Below are 13,871 nucleotides of genomic sequence, written 5' to 3'. Positions count from 1 at the left end.
CATTAAACTTATCTTATAAAAAACAATCAATCATAATCACTAGTTAAACTAGTAATATCATCAACCATGTGTAGTTATCTAGCGTGTCCTGCGTTGCATATAATCGATGCGGTGCGTAACGTTGCTCCAATGTGTACCTAACCATAAACATCAATGCTTTTCTTAAAATCAATACACAGAAGTATATATTTTTAAACCTGCATATTTATCCAAAAGAAATCCAGGTTAGCAGGCAATATTAACCTGGTGAAATTGTGTCACTTCTCTTGCGTTCATTGCACGCAGTCAGTGTATATGCAACAGTTTGGGCTGCCTAATTTGCCAGAATTTTATGTAATTATGACATAACATTGAAGGTTGTGCAATGTAACAGAAATATTTTGACTTACAGATGCCACCCGTTAGATAAAATACGGAACGTATTTCATTGAAAGAATAAATGTCTTGTTTTCGAGATGATAGTTGGGGCGGCAGGGTAGCCAAATGGTTAGAGCGTTGGACTAGTAACCGGAAGGTATAGAATGTCAAGAGTGTGCAAAGCCATAATCAAGGCAAAGGGTGGCTACTTTGAAGAATCTCAAATATAAACAAATATAGTTTAACACTTTTTTGGTTACTACATGATTCCGTAAGTGTTATTTCACAGTTTATGTCTTCACTATTCTACAATGTCAAAAATATATATTTTTTAAATAGAGAAAAACCCTTGAATGAGTAGGTGTCCAAACTTTTGACTGGTACTGTACATAAAGTCCAAAGAGCTCATGGGATAAGGCCAGATCCATGGGAATTGGAGAAGTCCTGTCTATATAGATGTCTCTCTTTTTACGTGCAGACTTTGACTTGTCTGGCATTTTAAGATTTAGACATCTATGCGTTAGGACAGGTATTCCCATTGCGCGTACCCCCCCAGCGGGTACGCCAAGTAAAAAATGTGATTCACCTCATTTTCAATCAATACATTTATATTTTCCAACATGTGTAGCCACGTTTCACTGCCAAAAATAAAATTAAACCATCTAGTGTTCAGCGAAATAACAATGTCAAATACAGGTAGCCTAGTCAAATAATTCCACTAACGGTCCGTATGTATGGGAAGAATTCCACTAACGGTCCGTATGTATGGGAATTCCACTAACGGTCCGTATGTATGGGAATTCCACCGTATGTATGGGAATTCCACTAACGGTCCATATGTATGGGAATTCCACTAACGGTCCGTATGTATGGGAATTCCACTAACGGTCCATATGTATGGGAATTCCACTAACGGTCCGTATGTATGGGAATTCCACTAACGGTCCGTATGTATGGGAATTCCACTAACGGTCCGTATGTATGGGAATTCCACTAACGGTCCGTATGTATGGGAATTCCACTAACGGTCCGTATGTATGGGAATTCCACTAACGGTCCGTATGTATGGGAATTCCACTAACGGTCCGTATGTATGGGAATTCCACTAACGGTCCGTATGTATGGGAATTCCACTAACGGTCCGTATGTATGGGAATTCCACTAACGGTCCATATGTATGGGAATTCCACTAACGGTCCACATGTATGGGAATTCCACTAACGGTCCATATGTATGGGAATTCCACTAACGGTCCGTATGTATGGGAATTCCACTAACGGTCCATATGTATGGGAATTCCACTAACGGTCCGTATGTATCGGAATTCCACTAACGGTCCGTATGTATGGGAATTCCACTAACGGTCCGTATGTATGGGAATTCCACTAACGGTCCGTATGTATGGGAATTCCACTAACGGTCCGTATGTATGGGAATTCCACTAACGGTCCACATGTATGGGAATTCCACTAACGGTCCATATGTATGGGAATTCCACTAACGGTCCATATGTATGGGAATTCCACTAACGTTCCGTATGTATGGGAATTCCACTTACAGGCCACATGTATGGGAATTCCACTAACGGTCCGTATGTATGGGAATTCCACTTACGGTCCATATGTATGGGAATTCCACTAACGGTCCGTATGTAGCCAAACCGTAGCTGCTGCTCATTCCATTTGCTCGAAAATTGATAAATGGTTAAATAAAATTTTGCCCGCATCAACAGAAACACATACCAACTCTGCTGGTAGTACTGCTACTACCAACAGTACACCTGCACCTGTTGACGAAACAAGATGTTCTGCGTCAACGATCACATCCAATGCTAGCATCAGTAATTCTACATTTGCTGTTAGCCCAGCTAGCATGGACACACAGTTGTGAATCCGATGCAGCGAAAGAGCTACTGCCCCCTTACCTGAGAAAGCTCCGAACAGACAGGGACCATCGAAGAGGGGCAAATATGATGAGAAATACATTGATTTGGGGTTCATTTATATTGGGAGTAGAGCCTTTCCTCAGCCACAGTGTGTTATAAACTCAGCAAAAAAAGAAACATCCTCTCACTGTCAACTGTGTAAATTTAGATATGTAAATATAAGTACTGCAGTGTATCCCCTCATAGACTGCACCAGATTAGCCAATTCTTGCTGTGGGTGTTCGCCCACTCTTCCACCAAGGCACCTGCAAGTTCCCAGACATTTCTGGGGGGAATGGCCCTAGCCCTCACCCGCCGATCCAACAGGTCCCAGACGAGCACAATGGGACTGAGAGCCGGGCTCTTCGCTGGCCATGGCAGACCGCTGACATTCCTGTCTTGCAGGGAATCACTCACAGAACGCGCAGTATGTCTGGTGGCATTGTCATGCTGGAGGGCCATGTCAGGATGAGCCTGCAGGAAGGGTACCACATGACGGAGGAGGAGGTCTCCTTGTTACGCACAGTGTTGATATTGCCTGCAATGACAACAAGCTCAGACCGATGATGCTGTGACACCACCCCAGACCATGACAGACCCTCCACTTCCAAATCGATCCCGCTCCAGAGTACAGGCCTCGGTATAATGCTCATTCCTTCGACAATAAACACGAATCCAACCATCACCCATGGTGAGACAAAACCGCGACTCATCAGTGAAGTGCACTTTTTGCCAGTCCTGTCTGGTCCAGCGACGGTTGGTTTGTGGTTTGCGGACAGTCTGAGCACTGATGCAGTGATTGTACGTTCCTGGTGTAACTCGGGCAGTTGTTGCCATCCTGTACCTGTCCCGCAGGTGTGATGTTCGGATGTACCGATCCTGTGCAGGTGTTGTTACACATGGTCTGCCATGGTCTAGCGCTGTCTTAGGTGTCTCACAGTACAGACATTGCAATGTATTGCCCTGGCCACATCTGCAGTCCTCATGCCTGCTTGCAGCATGCCTAAGGCACATTTATGCAGATGAGCAGGGACCCTGGGCATCTTTCTTTTGGTGTTTTTCAGAGTCAGAAGAAATGCCTCTTTAGTGTCCTAGGTTTTCATAACTGTAACCTTAACTGCCTTCCGTCTGTAAGCTGTTAGTGTCTTAACGACCGTTCCACAGGTGTATGTTCATTAATTGTTTATGCTTCATTGAACAAGCATGGGAAACAGTGTTGAAACCCTTTACAATGAAGATCTGTGAAGTTATTTGAATTTTTACGAATTATTTATGTACAAAAGTACTAGCTCTCAACTCGATGAAACCTTCACTCTTGCACAGAAATTTAGAAACCAAAAATTGCCAATTTGAAAAATAAGCCGAGGGAGTTTGAGCGAGAATTAAGATGACTTTCGAGTAGCAAAGACATGTATAAAAGCAACAGATACCATTAATAAGGGGCTAGAAGTGTCTTATATGGTGAGCTACCGTGTGGCTAGGCCAGGCAAGCCCCATACTATTGTGGAGGACTTAATTGTTCCTGCTGCTGCGGATATGGCTGGGACAACGCGGGAGAAAAGGCCCAAAAAACTATACAGACAATGTCTTCACCAAACAACACTGTTTCACGACACATCAGTGACATGGCAGAAGATGTTTTGAAACAATCACTGCTTCGCATACAAGTCAGTGAATTATTTGCATTACAGCTGGATGAGTCAACAGACGTGACGGGCCTGGCACAGCTCCTGGTATATGTCCATTACTTTTATGGGGGGTCAATTAAGGAAGACATCCTCTTCTGCAAACCAGGACAACATGAGAGGATATTTTTAAAGTACAGGACAACTTTGTGACATTAAATGGACTTTGGTGGTCAAGATGTGTTGGTATCTGTATTGATGGCGCAAAAGCCATGACAGGGAGACATAGTGGAGTGGTAAACGCGCGTACAAACAGTTGCTCCCGATGCCACTTGTGTAAACTGCAGCATCCACTAAGTCTCTTGCTGCCAAGGAAATGCCTGACAACTTGAAATAGGTTTTGGACACTACAGTGAACATGGTTAACTTTGTTAAAGCAAGGCCCCTGAACTCGTGTATTTTCTTCATTTTGCAATGATATGGACAGCGACCATGTAATGCTTTTACAACATACTGAATTGTGCTGGTTATCAAGGGGCAAAGTATTGACACGTTTTTTTTTTTTTAATTGAGAGACGAGCTTAAAGTTCTTTACTGGCCATAATTTTCACTTGTCTGACTGCTTGCATGATGTTTCTCACACAACTGGCCTATCTGGGTGATGCTTTTTCTCACCTGAATGATCTGCATCCAGGATTACATGGAGTCTTCGCAATTATATTCAATATGCAGGACAAAATTGAGGCTATGATTAAGAAGTTGGAGCTCTTCTCTGTCCGCATCAACAAGGACAACACACAGGTGTTTCCATCATTGTATGATTTTGTGTGCAAATGAACTCAAGCTTACAGACAATGTCAAATGTGATATAACATGACAAACAACTGGATTCATTATCCCTTTCATGCCAGTCCACTGACCGATATCTGAACAAGAGAGCCTCATCGAAATTGCAACAAGCGGTTCTGTGAAATTTTTATTTAATCAGAAGCCACTGCCAGATTTCTGGATTGGGCTGCGCTCAGCATCCTGCCTTGGCAAATTGCACTGTTAAGACACTGATGACCTTTGCAACCACATACCTATGTGAGAGTAGATTCTCGGCCCTCACTATCATGAAAACTAAAGAGGCACAGACTGTGTGGGGGAAATGATTTAAGACTGAGACTCTCTCCAATACAACCCAACATTGCAGAGTTATGTGTATCCTTTCCAGCACTCCCTTCATTACCCTGTGGTGAGTTATTCACAATTGTCAATGAACAAATAAGGTTTCTTATGTAAGATGGTCAAATAAAGAGTAAAATGATTGATTATTAAAATTTGTGCTCTGGTCCTACGTATAAAAGCTCCTTCTCACTTCCCACGAGCCGGGTTGTGACAAACTTACACTCGTTCTTAAGTTTAATAAATGTATTGTATAGTGTGTGTGTGGCAGGCGAACAATGATGGCAAAAAACAACATTTGAGAGTGTGCTGACCCTGGTGCTAGAGGGGGTATGCAGCTGGAAGTTAAATGTTTGTAGGGGTACGGGACTATAAAAAGTTTGGGAACCACTGTGTTAGGTCATTTAATATTTTTTGAGATATAGTATAGTGGAAGTGAAAGATCCCAGATCTCACTTCAGTTTCTGATAGAGGAGTGACTAGATGTTGGTTAGTGGTAGTGAGCTACTCTCTCAAACATGCCTCCTGAAAAGCATGAAAACCACTGTGCCTCTTTCTTCAGCAAATTGTCATTAGCCTGTCAAGGGGCTAGATCTGATATGGCTCAAATTGCTCCGTAATGGAGAGTTTTGAATTACAGCCCCTGTTCCCCAGCTCAATCTCTATGTTAATATTCAGGCCTCCCCATGAGAGATAATTATGGGGCAACTGTAATACGAACGTAGTGTGCTAACGGCGATCTGGCCATTAGTTACTGTTGGGCCTGGTCCAACCTCAGGCGCTAAACTAGTGGGATCAGCAATATCAGTCTCCACTCTGGCCCCGGGGCGAGACAACAGTTCCCTCTGTGGAGATTCAGAGAACATGTTCTGTTCATTATGCCAAAATGATTGGACGAGTCCAGATATGGACCGAAACAGAGAAGGGCTGTTTTCTTACATTTGGTGCCTAATGAACACAACCCAGACTCCCATTGAGCGCACACAGAGATGGAAAGGGCTGCACATTTACTGTAAGGCCAGAGGCCCCAGGGAGCTACAGTCTGCAGCCACTGCTGTAGCTCCTCAGCAGTCCACTGGATGATTACATTAGGCCAAGAAGCCTAGCAGTGACAGTCCCTGTCCAGTAGAAGTACTTGGTAAAACTTGATTCCAGCTGTTAGAATATCATGCATTACATTTCATGGAGGTAAACATTTTGTATTTATAGGACAAAACTAGTCATCAGCCTGGACACTGGAACACTTTTCCTTGAGGCCCCCAATTTTTAAAATTAATTAATGATAAATCTGCAACAAACAAAAAAAAATATTTAGACAGGCACACCGACAAGGCATTGCCCGAACTGCTCTTTGGCCAGTCTGTTTCTGGGGGGCTACGGTTTCACTCTAAAACCTCAGTTGTAAAACACCTGGCCAGCTAGCTCCACCTGCCAAGTCCAATACAGGTGCAGGTTAGGTTAAATGGTTACAGTTAGGGGAAGGGTTAGCTAATATGCTAGTAGTTGCAAAGTAGCAAGTAGTTGAACAATTGGTAATTAGCTAAAATGCTAAAGTTGTCCATGATGAGATTCAAACACGCAACCTTTGTTACCTCGATTTTCATCCACCATAATCAACTTCTGTCATATGTAGCCCTCCTAAACATATAATACTAATATGAGTGTTACGGATTTAGACTTACTATGTTACGTCGTCTATGAGACCAGGCTGTAAAGCTAGGTTGATGTTTTATTATTATATTCTGAAAGGCAATGCTTAATGTTTAGCAAGGGCCCCTTTCATTGGACAGTAAGGGAATTAAATATGCAAGACTAGATATTAATCAATAATGGTTTCTGTCTGATTCCACTCAGCCAACGATTTTTGTGGGGAGAATTTTTCTTCAATATTTTAAATGCCTCATCACTTAATGCATAGCTTGGTACAGGGTAAATAAAGGCTATTTTTAGGCCTACTACATGTTATTAGTTTCATCGGACTTGCGGCCCTAAAAGTACCTCATCATAGAAAACATTTTACACACCTAAGGAAACGTCATGGGACATTGATTTGTTCAGAATTTATTGAGAAAACACGGCCGAATTATTTTGACAGCTTGCTTGATTGTTTGATCATCGCCCAAATAAACAATGGATAAACAGATCTACTTACTCGAATGCGAAGAACAAGGAGCAGGTGCCAACGATGAGAAATAAGGTTAGATAGAAGACGCCTTTCTGCCGGGCCATCATTACGCGTCCATCACAGCAGAAAGTGTTTTTCCCTGGGAGCTTTTCCCATTTTCGTACCTTCCGTGTCATCATTACCGCCGACATACTGACAGTTTTCGATCAACTCAGTAAGCTATAGTGACATATAATGTGTATAGGCCACTGTATGTAAATTACAATATTTACTTGACTTTCAAAACGGAAATTATACGGTAAAGTACATTTCCCTGTGACAGGAAATATCCGTGAGATGTTTTTCTTCCCTTCACCGTTTATACGGGCGATTCAGCTCACAAATATGCGTATTCCTATGAACACTCCACGTTAGTTGTTCTGAAATGACATGATTGTGAAGCACATGTCGTTCGTGTCATTCATTTGAACAAATCCATGCATCTATCCATATTTTCGGCAATCAAAGTTCTCCTCGTTTCAGTGCGTCCACCTTCTTCCAGTGCCAGAGGGCTTCCATTCTAGAGTAGAACAGTAATCAGTATCTTAAATTCTCCCCTTTAATAAAGGAATTTGTTTGAGTGAGATATTTTTGGCCCAAAGGAAAGAAATCCAGTCTTGCTACTCGCATCAGGATCGTGGACCTTGACCGAGTGACATCCATAAAACTGATAATACATGCGCGCACATGACAGTCATCGCTTGGTTTATGTTGATATTAGTCTATTCAGTAAGACATAATAACACATTTAAAAAAAAAAACAATAGATCTATATCATAAATAATCGTTGCCTAAATAAGGTGTGTTGGTTTTGATTTCCCGCAAGACGCGATGCGAGTTTGTCTCGTTTCTAATCAATGGGTGCAGGAAACACGCCTAGATTAAAATGTCTTATTTTAAAGGGGCAGTACAGAAAGCAAGGAACAAAGGAGATTGAGTTCTCTATTTGAAACATTGGGATATTACGCTACCAATCAAAAATATACAATAATTTCAAAGATTTTACTGAGTTACAGTTCATATAAGGAAATCAGTCAATTTAAATAAATAAATTAGTCTGTATGGATCTATGGATTTCACATGGCTGGGAATACAGATATGCATCTGTTGGTCACAGATACCTTAAAAAAAGGTTGTACGTGTCGATCCAGACCATCCCATACATGCTCAATGGGTGACATGTCTGGAGAGGATGCAGGCCATGGAAGAACTGGGACATTTTTAGCTTCCAGGAAATGTGTACCGATCCTTGCGACATGGGGCCGTGCATTATAATACTGAAACATGAGGTGATGGCGGCGGATGATTGGCAAGACAATGGGCCTCAGGATGTCGTCACAGTATCTCTGTGCAATCAAATTGCCAAGCTTATGCTTGCCCATACCATAACCCCACCGCCACCATGGGGCACTCTGTTCACAACGTTGGCATCAGCAAAACCGTCGCTGACGCTATGCCGTACACGTGGTCTGCGGTTGTAAGGCCAGTTGGATATACTGCCAAATTCTCTAAAACAATGTTGGAGTTGACTTATGATAGAGAAATTAACATTACATTCTCTGGCAACAGCTATGGTGGACATTCCTGCAGTCAGCATGCCAATTGCATGCTCCTTCAAAACTTGAGACATCTGTAACATTGTGTTGTGTGACAAAACTGCACATTTTAGAGTGGCCTTTTAGAGTGTGTTCTGTTCTACTGTGTTCTATTCTACTGTGATCTATTCTATTGTGTTTTAGTTGACCGTGTTCCATTCTGTTGTGTTCTATTCTATTGTGTTATATTCTGTGTTTTATTTTACTGTGTTCTATTCTATTGTGTTCTACTCTAGGCTAGAGTCTCTATTATCATTGTCAATAAAAAAAACAACAAAGAACATAATTGTGTCTGTAATATGCATTCTCCATAGAGAACAAAGCACACAGATGTTAGCCTACTCCTGAACGGAAAAGCATCGGTTGAAAATCTATATCCTTCATAATAAATTTAGTCTATGGAAAAATCACATTACATGTCATCAAATAGGGGGAAATTAGTATTGACCAGTATTGGTTTAAAGTACCCATTTTCACAATTTAGGCAAATGAGCTAATTCTATCAGAGCATAAGGAGATCCACTGTGCAGGGCATAACCCATGTTTAAAGAGCATCAGCAGGAACTCCAGTGAGGATGAGAGGGTCGTAAAGGAACTAGAGGAGTCAGAGAAGGGAGGGGGTTTGGCAGATCCTCTGGAAGGGCTGGACCAGAGGAAGTAAACAAGCAGAGCGGGAACCATTCTGTCTACATCATCACCACCAGGGATTCTGTCTACATCACCACCACCAGGGATTCTGTCTACATCACCACCACCAGGGATTCTGTCTACATCATCACCACCAGGGATTCTGTCTACATCACCACCACCAGGGATTCTGTCTACATCATCACCACCAGGGATTCTGTCTACATCACCACCACCAGGGATTCTGTCTACATCACCACCACCAGGGATTCTGTCTACATCACCACCACCAGGGATTCTGTCTACATCACCACCACCAGGGATTCTGTCTACATCACCACCACCAGGGATTCTGTCTACATCACCACCACCAGGGATTCTGTCTACATCATCACCACCAGGGATTCTGTCTACATCACCACCACCAGGGATTCTGTCTACATCATCACCACCAGGGATTCTGTCTACATCACCACCACCAGGGATTCTGTCTACATCATCACCACCAGGGATTCTGTCTACATCACCACCACCAGGGATTCTGTCTACATCATCACCACCAGGGATTCTGTCTACATCATCACCACCAGGGATTCTGTCTACATCACCACCACCAGGGATTCTGTCTACATCATCACCACCAGGGATTCTGTCTACATCACCACCACCAGGGATTCTGTCTACATCACCACCACCAGGGATTCTGTCTACATCACCACCACCAGGGATTCTGTCTACATCATTACCACCAGGGATTCTGTCTATTTCAGTCAGACAATTTATGACTTGTCAGAGGCTACCATCGATGAGTAGTTTTAAACTTGAGTTTATTGTTTAATTCGATATCATCATTCACAGTTGTTTTCTGAATCATAATGTCACTTGGGATGTCAGGATGTAGGCTTTTAGAATGTTTTACCCTCTCTAAACAGTGAGGTCAAATCAGGGATTAATATTAATTGAAAAACAAAACAATTTGATTTATATAAAACATACTCTGGAATACTGTAGGTTATGCCATGTAGGTTCTTTGTATGTTAAATAATTGTATTTCTGATAACTGAATAACAATTCGCACCAAAAACAATGATAAATGTTGATTATTGATAGCGTTGCACATGATTTTCATGGCGAATCCCTTAACCTGTAATTGAACATGCAGAATCACATAGAATGCCAAGATATCCTTCCAGTTATATAAACCTCTATCATGAAACCAGATGTTCTAAAGACAGACATTCAATTGCCCATGTTTGTTCCCTTGTTTGCTCACTTTTCCACATCAATGACACTTACGTAAGTTATTGCCTACACACAGAAGAGATGCAGAGCAGGATGTAGCCATTAACAAGGCTCGTGAATTCATAAAGACTGTCAACAACTGATAGCATTCATGTCCCTGACATCCTCGGCCAATCTTTGATGTTCCAGTGTTCTTTTATTTAACTGGAAATGTAAGAATTGTCTCATTGTTTGATCATCTGTTATCTCCATGTCAATAAAGAGTCCCAGCAACAGGGGTTGATAACCATTTATAGACTTACATAATTTCTGAGTTTCTAATCAGTTAATAGCTGAGACCAGATACAGCAGGCTGTAATAATGCTTAATTGGGTAGAGACTTGTAACAACAATGATGTCATCAAAGGCTACACTTTAGACTACCTAGAACCAACAGGTTCTTCGACTGTCCCTGTAGGAGAGCCCTTTTAAGTTCCAGGTAGAACCTTTCACCCTTGGATGTACTATTGTACTGTCTCTAACTATGTGTGTGGGTGTGAGACTGGGATCTGAGGATGTGGGTTTCCCGTTTTGAACTCTGAGTGGTGGTAATTTGTCTAAAAGCGTCGAGTATTGTGTGGCCGTGTCAGGTGCCTCCACCTAGTGGTTAGATATAATCATGACATTTCAGAAAACAAACAACTCAGTTATTTTCTCAATAAGTTTTGCTCAACTGCATCCTCTCCTCCATCCACTCTTGCCTCCTTTTGAAAAGGGTCAAAGGCAATCGAAGAGAGGCAGCGAGAAGAGTGATTGTGGCAAAAAAGAGCTCAATTGAAATGAGAAGCTTCTTCTCCAAAATACAGCAATATAACTGTTTGTGCCTCTTGAAACGGCATAGCAACAAATCAAATCTAATCAAATTGTATTAGTCACATGCGCCAAATACAACTGGTGTAGACCTTACAGTGAAATGTTAATTTACAAGCCCCTAACCAACAATGCAGTTTAAAAAATCTGATTAAGAATAAGAAATAAAAGGAACAAGTAATTAAAGAGCAGCAGTAAAATAACAATAGCGAGACTATATACAGCGGGTAACGGTACAGAGTTAATGTGCGGGGGCACCGGTTAGTTGAGGTAATTGAGGTAATATGCACATGTAGGTAGAGTTATTAAAGTGACTATGCATAGATAATAACAGCTAGTAGCAGCGGCGTCAAAGAGGGGGGGGGGGCAATGCAAATAATCTGGGTAGCCATTTGATTAGATGTTCAAGAGTCTTATGGCTTTGGGGTAGAAGCTGTTTAGAAGCCTCTTGGACCTAGACTTGGGGCCCCGGTATCGCTTTCCGTGCGGTAGCAGAGAGAACATTCTATGACTTAGGTGGCTGGAGTCTTTGACAATTTTTAGGGCCTTCCTCTGACACCTCCTGGAATAGAGGTCCTGGATGGCAGGAAGCTTGGCCCCAGTGATGTACTGGGCTGTACGCACAACCCCCTGCAGTGCCTTGCGGTCGGAGGCCGAGCAGTTGGCGTACCAGGCAGTGATGCAACCAGCCAGGATGCTCTCGATGGTGCAGCTGTAGAACCTTTTGAGGATCTGAGGACCCATGTCAAATATTTTTAGTATCCTGCGGGGGAATAGGTTATGTTATGCCCTCTTCACGACTGTCTTGGTGTGCTTGGACCATGTTAGTTTGTTGGTGATGTGGACACCAAGGAACTTGAAGCTCTCAACCTGCTCCACTATAGCCCTGTCGATGATAATGGGGGTGTGCTAGATCCTCCTTTTCCTGTAGTCCACAATTATCTCCTTTGTCTTGATCACTTTGAGGGAGAGGTTGTTGTCCTGGCACCACACGACCAGGTCTCTGACCTCCTCCCTATAGGCTGTCTCGTCATTGTCGGTGATCAGTTCTACTACTGTTGTGGCAAACTTAATGATGGTGATGGAGTCGTGCCTGGCCGTGCAGTCATGAGTGAACAAGGAACACGCACCCCTGAGGGGTCCATGTGTTGAGGATCAGTGTGGTTGATGTGTTGTTGCCTACCCTTACCCCCTGGGGGCGGGGCATTAGGAAGTCCAGTATCCGGTTGCAGAGGGAGGTGTTTAGTCCCAGGGTCCTTAGCTTATTGATGAGCTTTGAAGGCACTATGCTGTTGAATGTTGAGCTGTAGTCAATGAATAGCATTCTCATGTAGGTGTTCCTTTTGTCCAAGTGGGAAAGGGCCGTGTGGAGTGCAATAGAGATTGCATCATCTGTCGATCTGTTTGGGCGGAATGCAAATTGGAGTGGGTCTAGGGTTTCTGGGATAATGGTGTTGATGTGAGCCATGACCAGCCTTCCAAAGCACTTCATGGTTACAGACATGAGTGGTAACGGTCGGTAGTCATTTAGGCAGGTTACCTTAGTGATCTTGGGCACAGGGACTATGGTGGTCTGCTTAAAATGTGATAGTGTTACAGACTCGGACAGGGAGAGGTTGAAAATGTCAGTGAAGGCACTAGCCAGTTAGTCATCGCATGCTTGCAGTACACGTCCTAGTAATCCGTCTGGCCCTGCGACCTTGGGAATGTTGACCTATTTAAAGGTCTTACTCACATAGTCTGCGGAGAGCGTGATCACACAGTCTTCTGGAACAGATGGTGCTCTCATGCATGTTTCAGTGTTATTTGCCTCAAAGCGAGCATAGAGGTACTTTAGCTCATCTGGTAGGCTTGTGTCACTGGGCAGCTCTCGGCTGTGCTTCCCTTTGTCGTCTGTAATGGTTTGCAAGCCTTGCCACATCCAACGAGTGTCGGAGCTGGTGTAGTACGATTCGATCTTAGTCCTGTATTGACGCTTTGCCTGTTTGATGGTTCATCGGAGGGCATATCGGTATTTCTTATAAGCTTCCAGGTTAGAGTCCCGCTCCTTGAAAGTGGCAGCTCTAACCTATAGCTCAGTCAGGTTGCCTGTGCTGCCTGTAATCCATGGCCTATGGTTGAGGTATGTACGGTCACTGTGGGGACAACATCATCGATGCACTTTTTTATTGACCGAGTCACTGGTGCTTCCGGCGAAGGAGAGCATTGTAGGCGTCTCTGTGTGTGGAGTAAAGGTGGTCTAGAGTTTTCCCTCCGGTTGCACATTTAACATGCTGATAGAAATGTAGTAAAACAGATTTAAGTTTCCTTGCATTAAAGTC

At 43.0% G+C, this 13,871-nt stretch overlaps 1 protein-coding gene across 1 annotated transcript in view; it reads right to left on the bottom strand.

The window, feature by feature from the left end:
- Positions 1-8,084, bottom strand: part of LOC135526527 (palmitoyltransferase ZDHHC9-like) — a 44,781-nt gene extending 36,697 nt beyond the window's left edge. The window contains exon 1 of the mRNA XM_064954987.1: positions 7,226-8,084. Coding sequence (XP_064811059.1) covers positions 7,226-7,389 — 164 coding nt within the window. The 5' untranslated portion in view covers positions 7,390-8,084. The remainder of the gene's footprint in view (positions 1-7,225) is intronic.
- Between the last annotated feature and the right edge of the window lie 5,787 nt (positions 8,085-13,871).

Source organism: Oncorhynchus masou, chromosome 32 (assembly GCF_036934945.1).
Source record: "Oncorhynchus masou masou isolate Uvic2021 chromosome 32, UVic_Omas_1.1, whole genome shotgun sequence".
Classification (NCBI taxonomy): Eukaryota; Metazoa; Chordata; class Actinopteri; order Salmoniformes; family Salmonidae; genus Oncorhynchus; species Oncorhynchus masou.
Note: the sequence above shows the minus strand (reverse complement) of the source record. Positions and strands in the feature narration are given on the sequence as shown.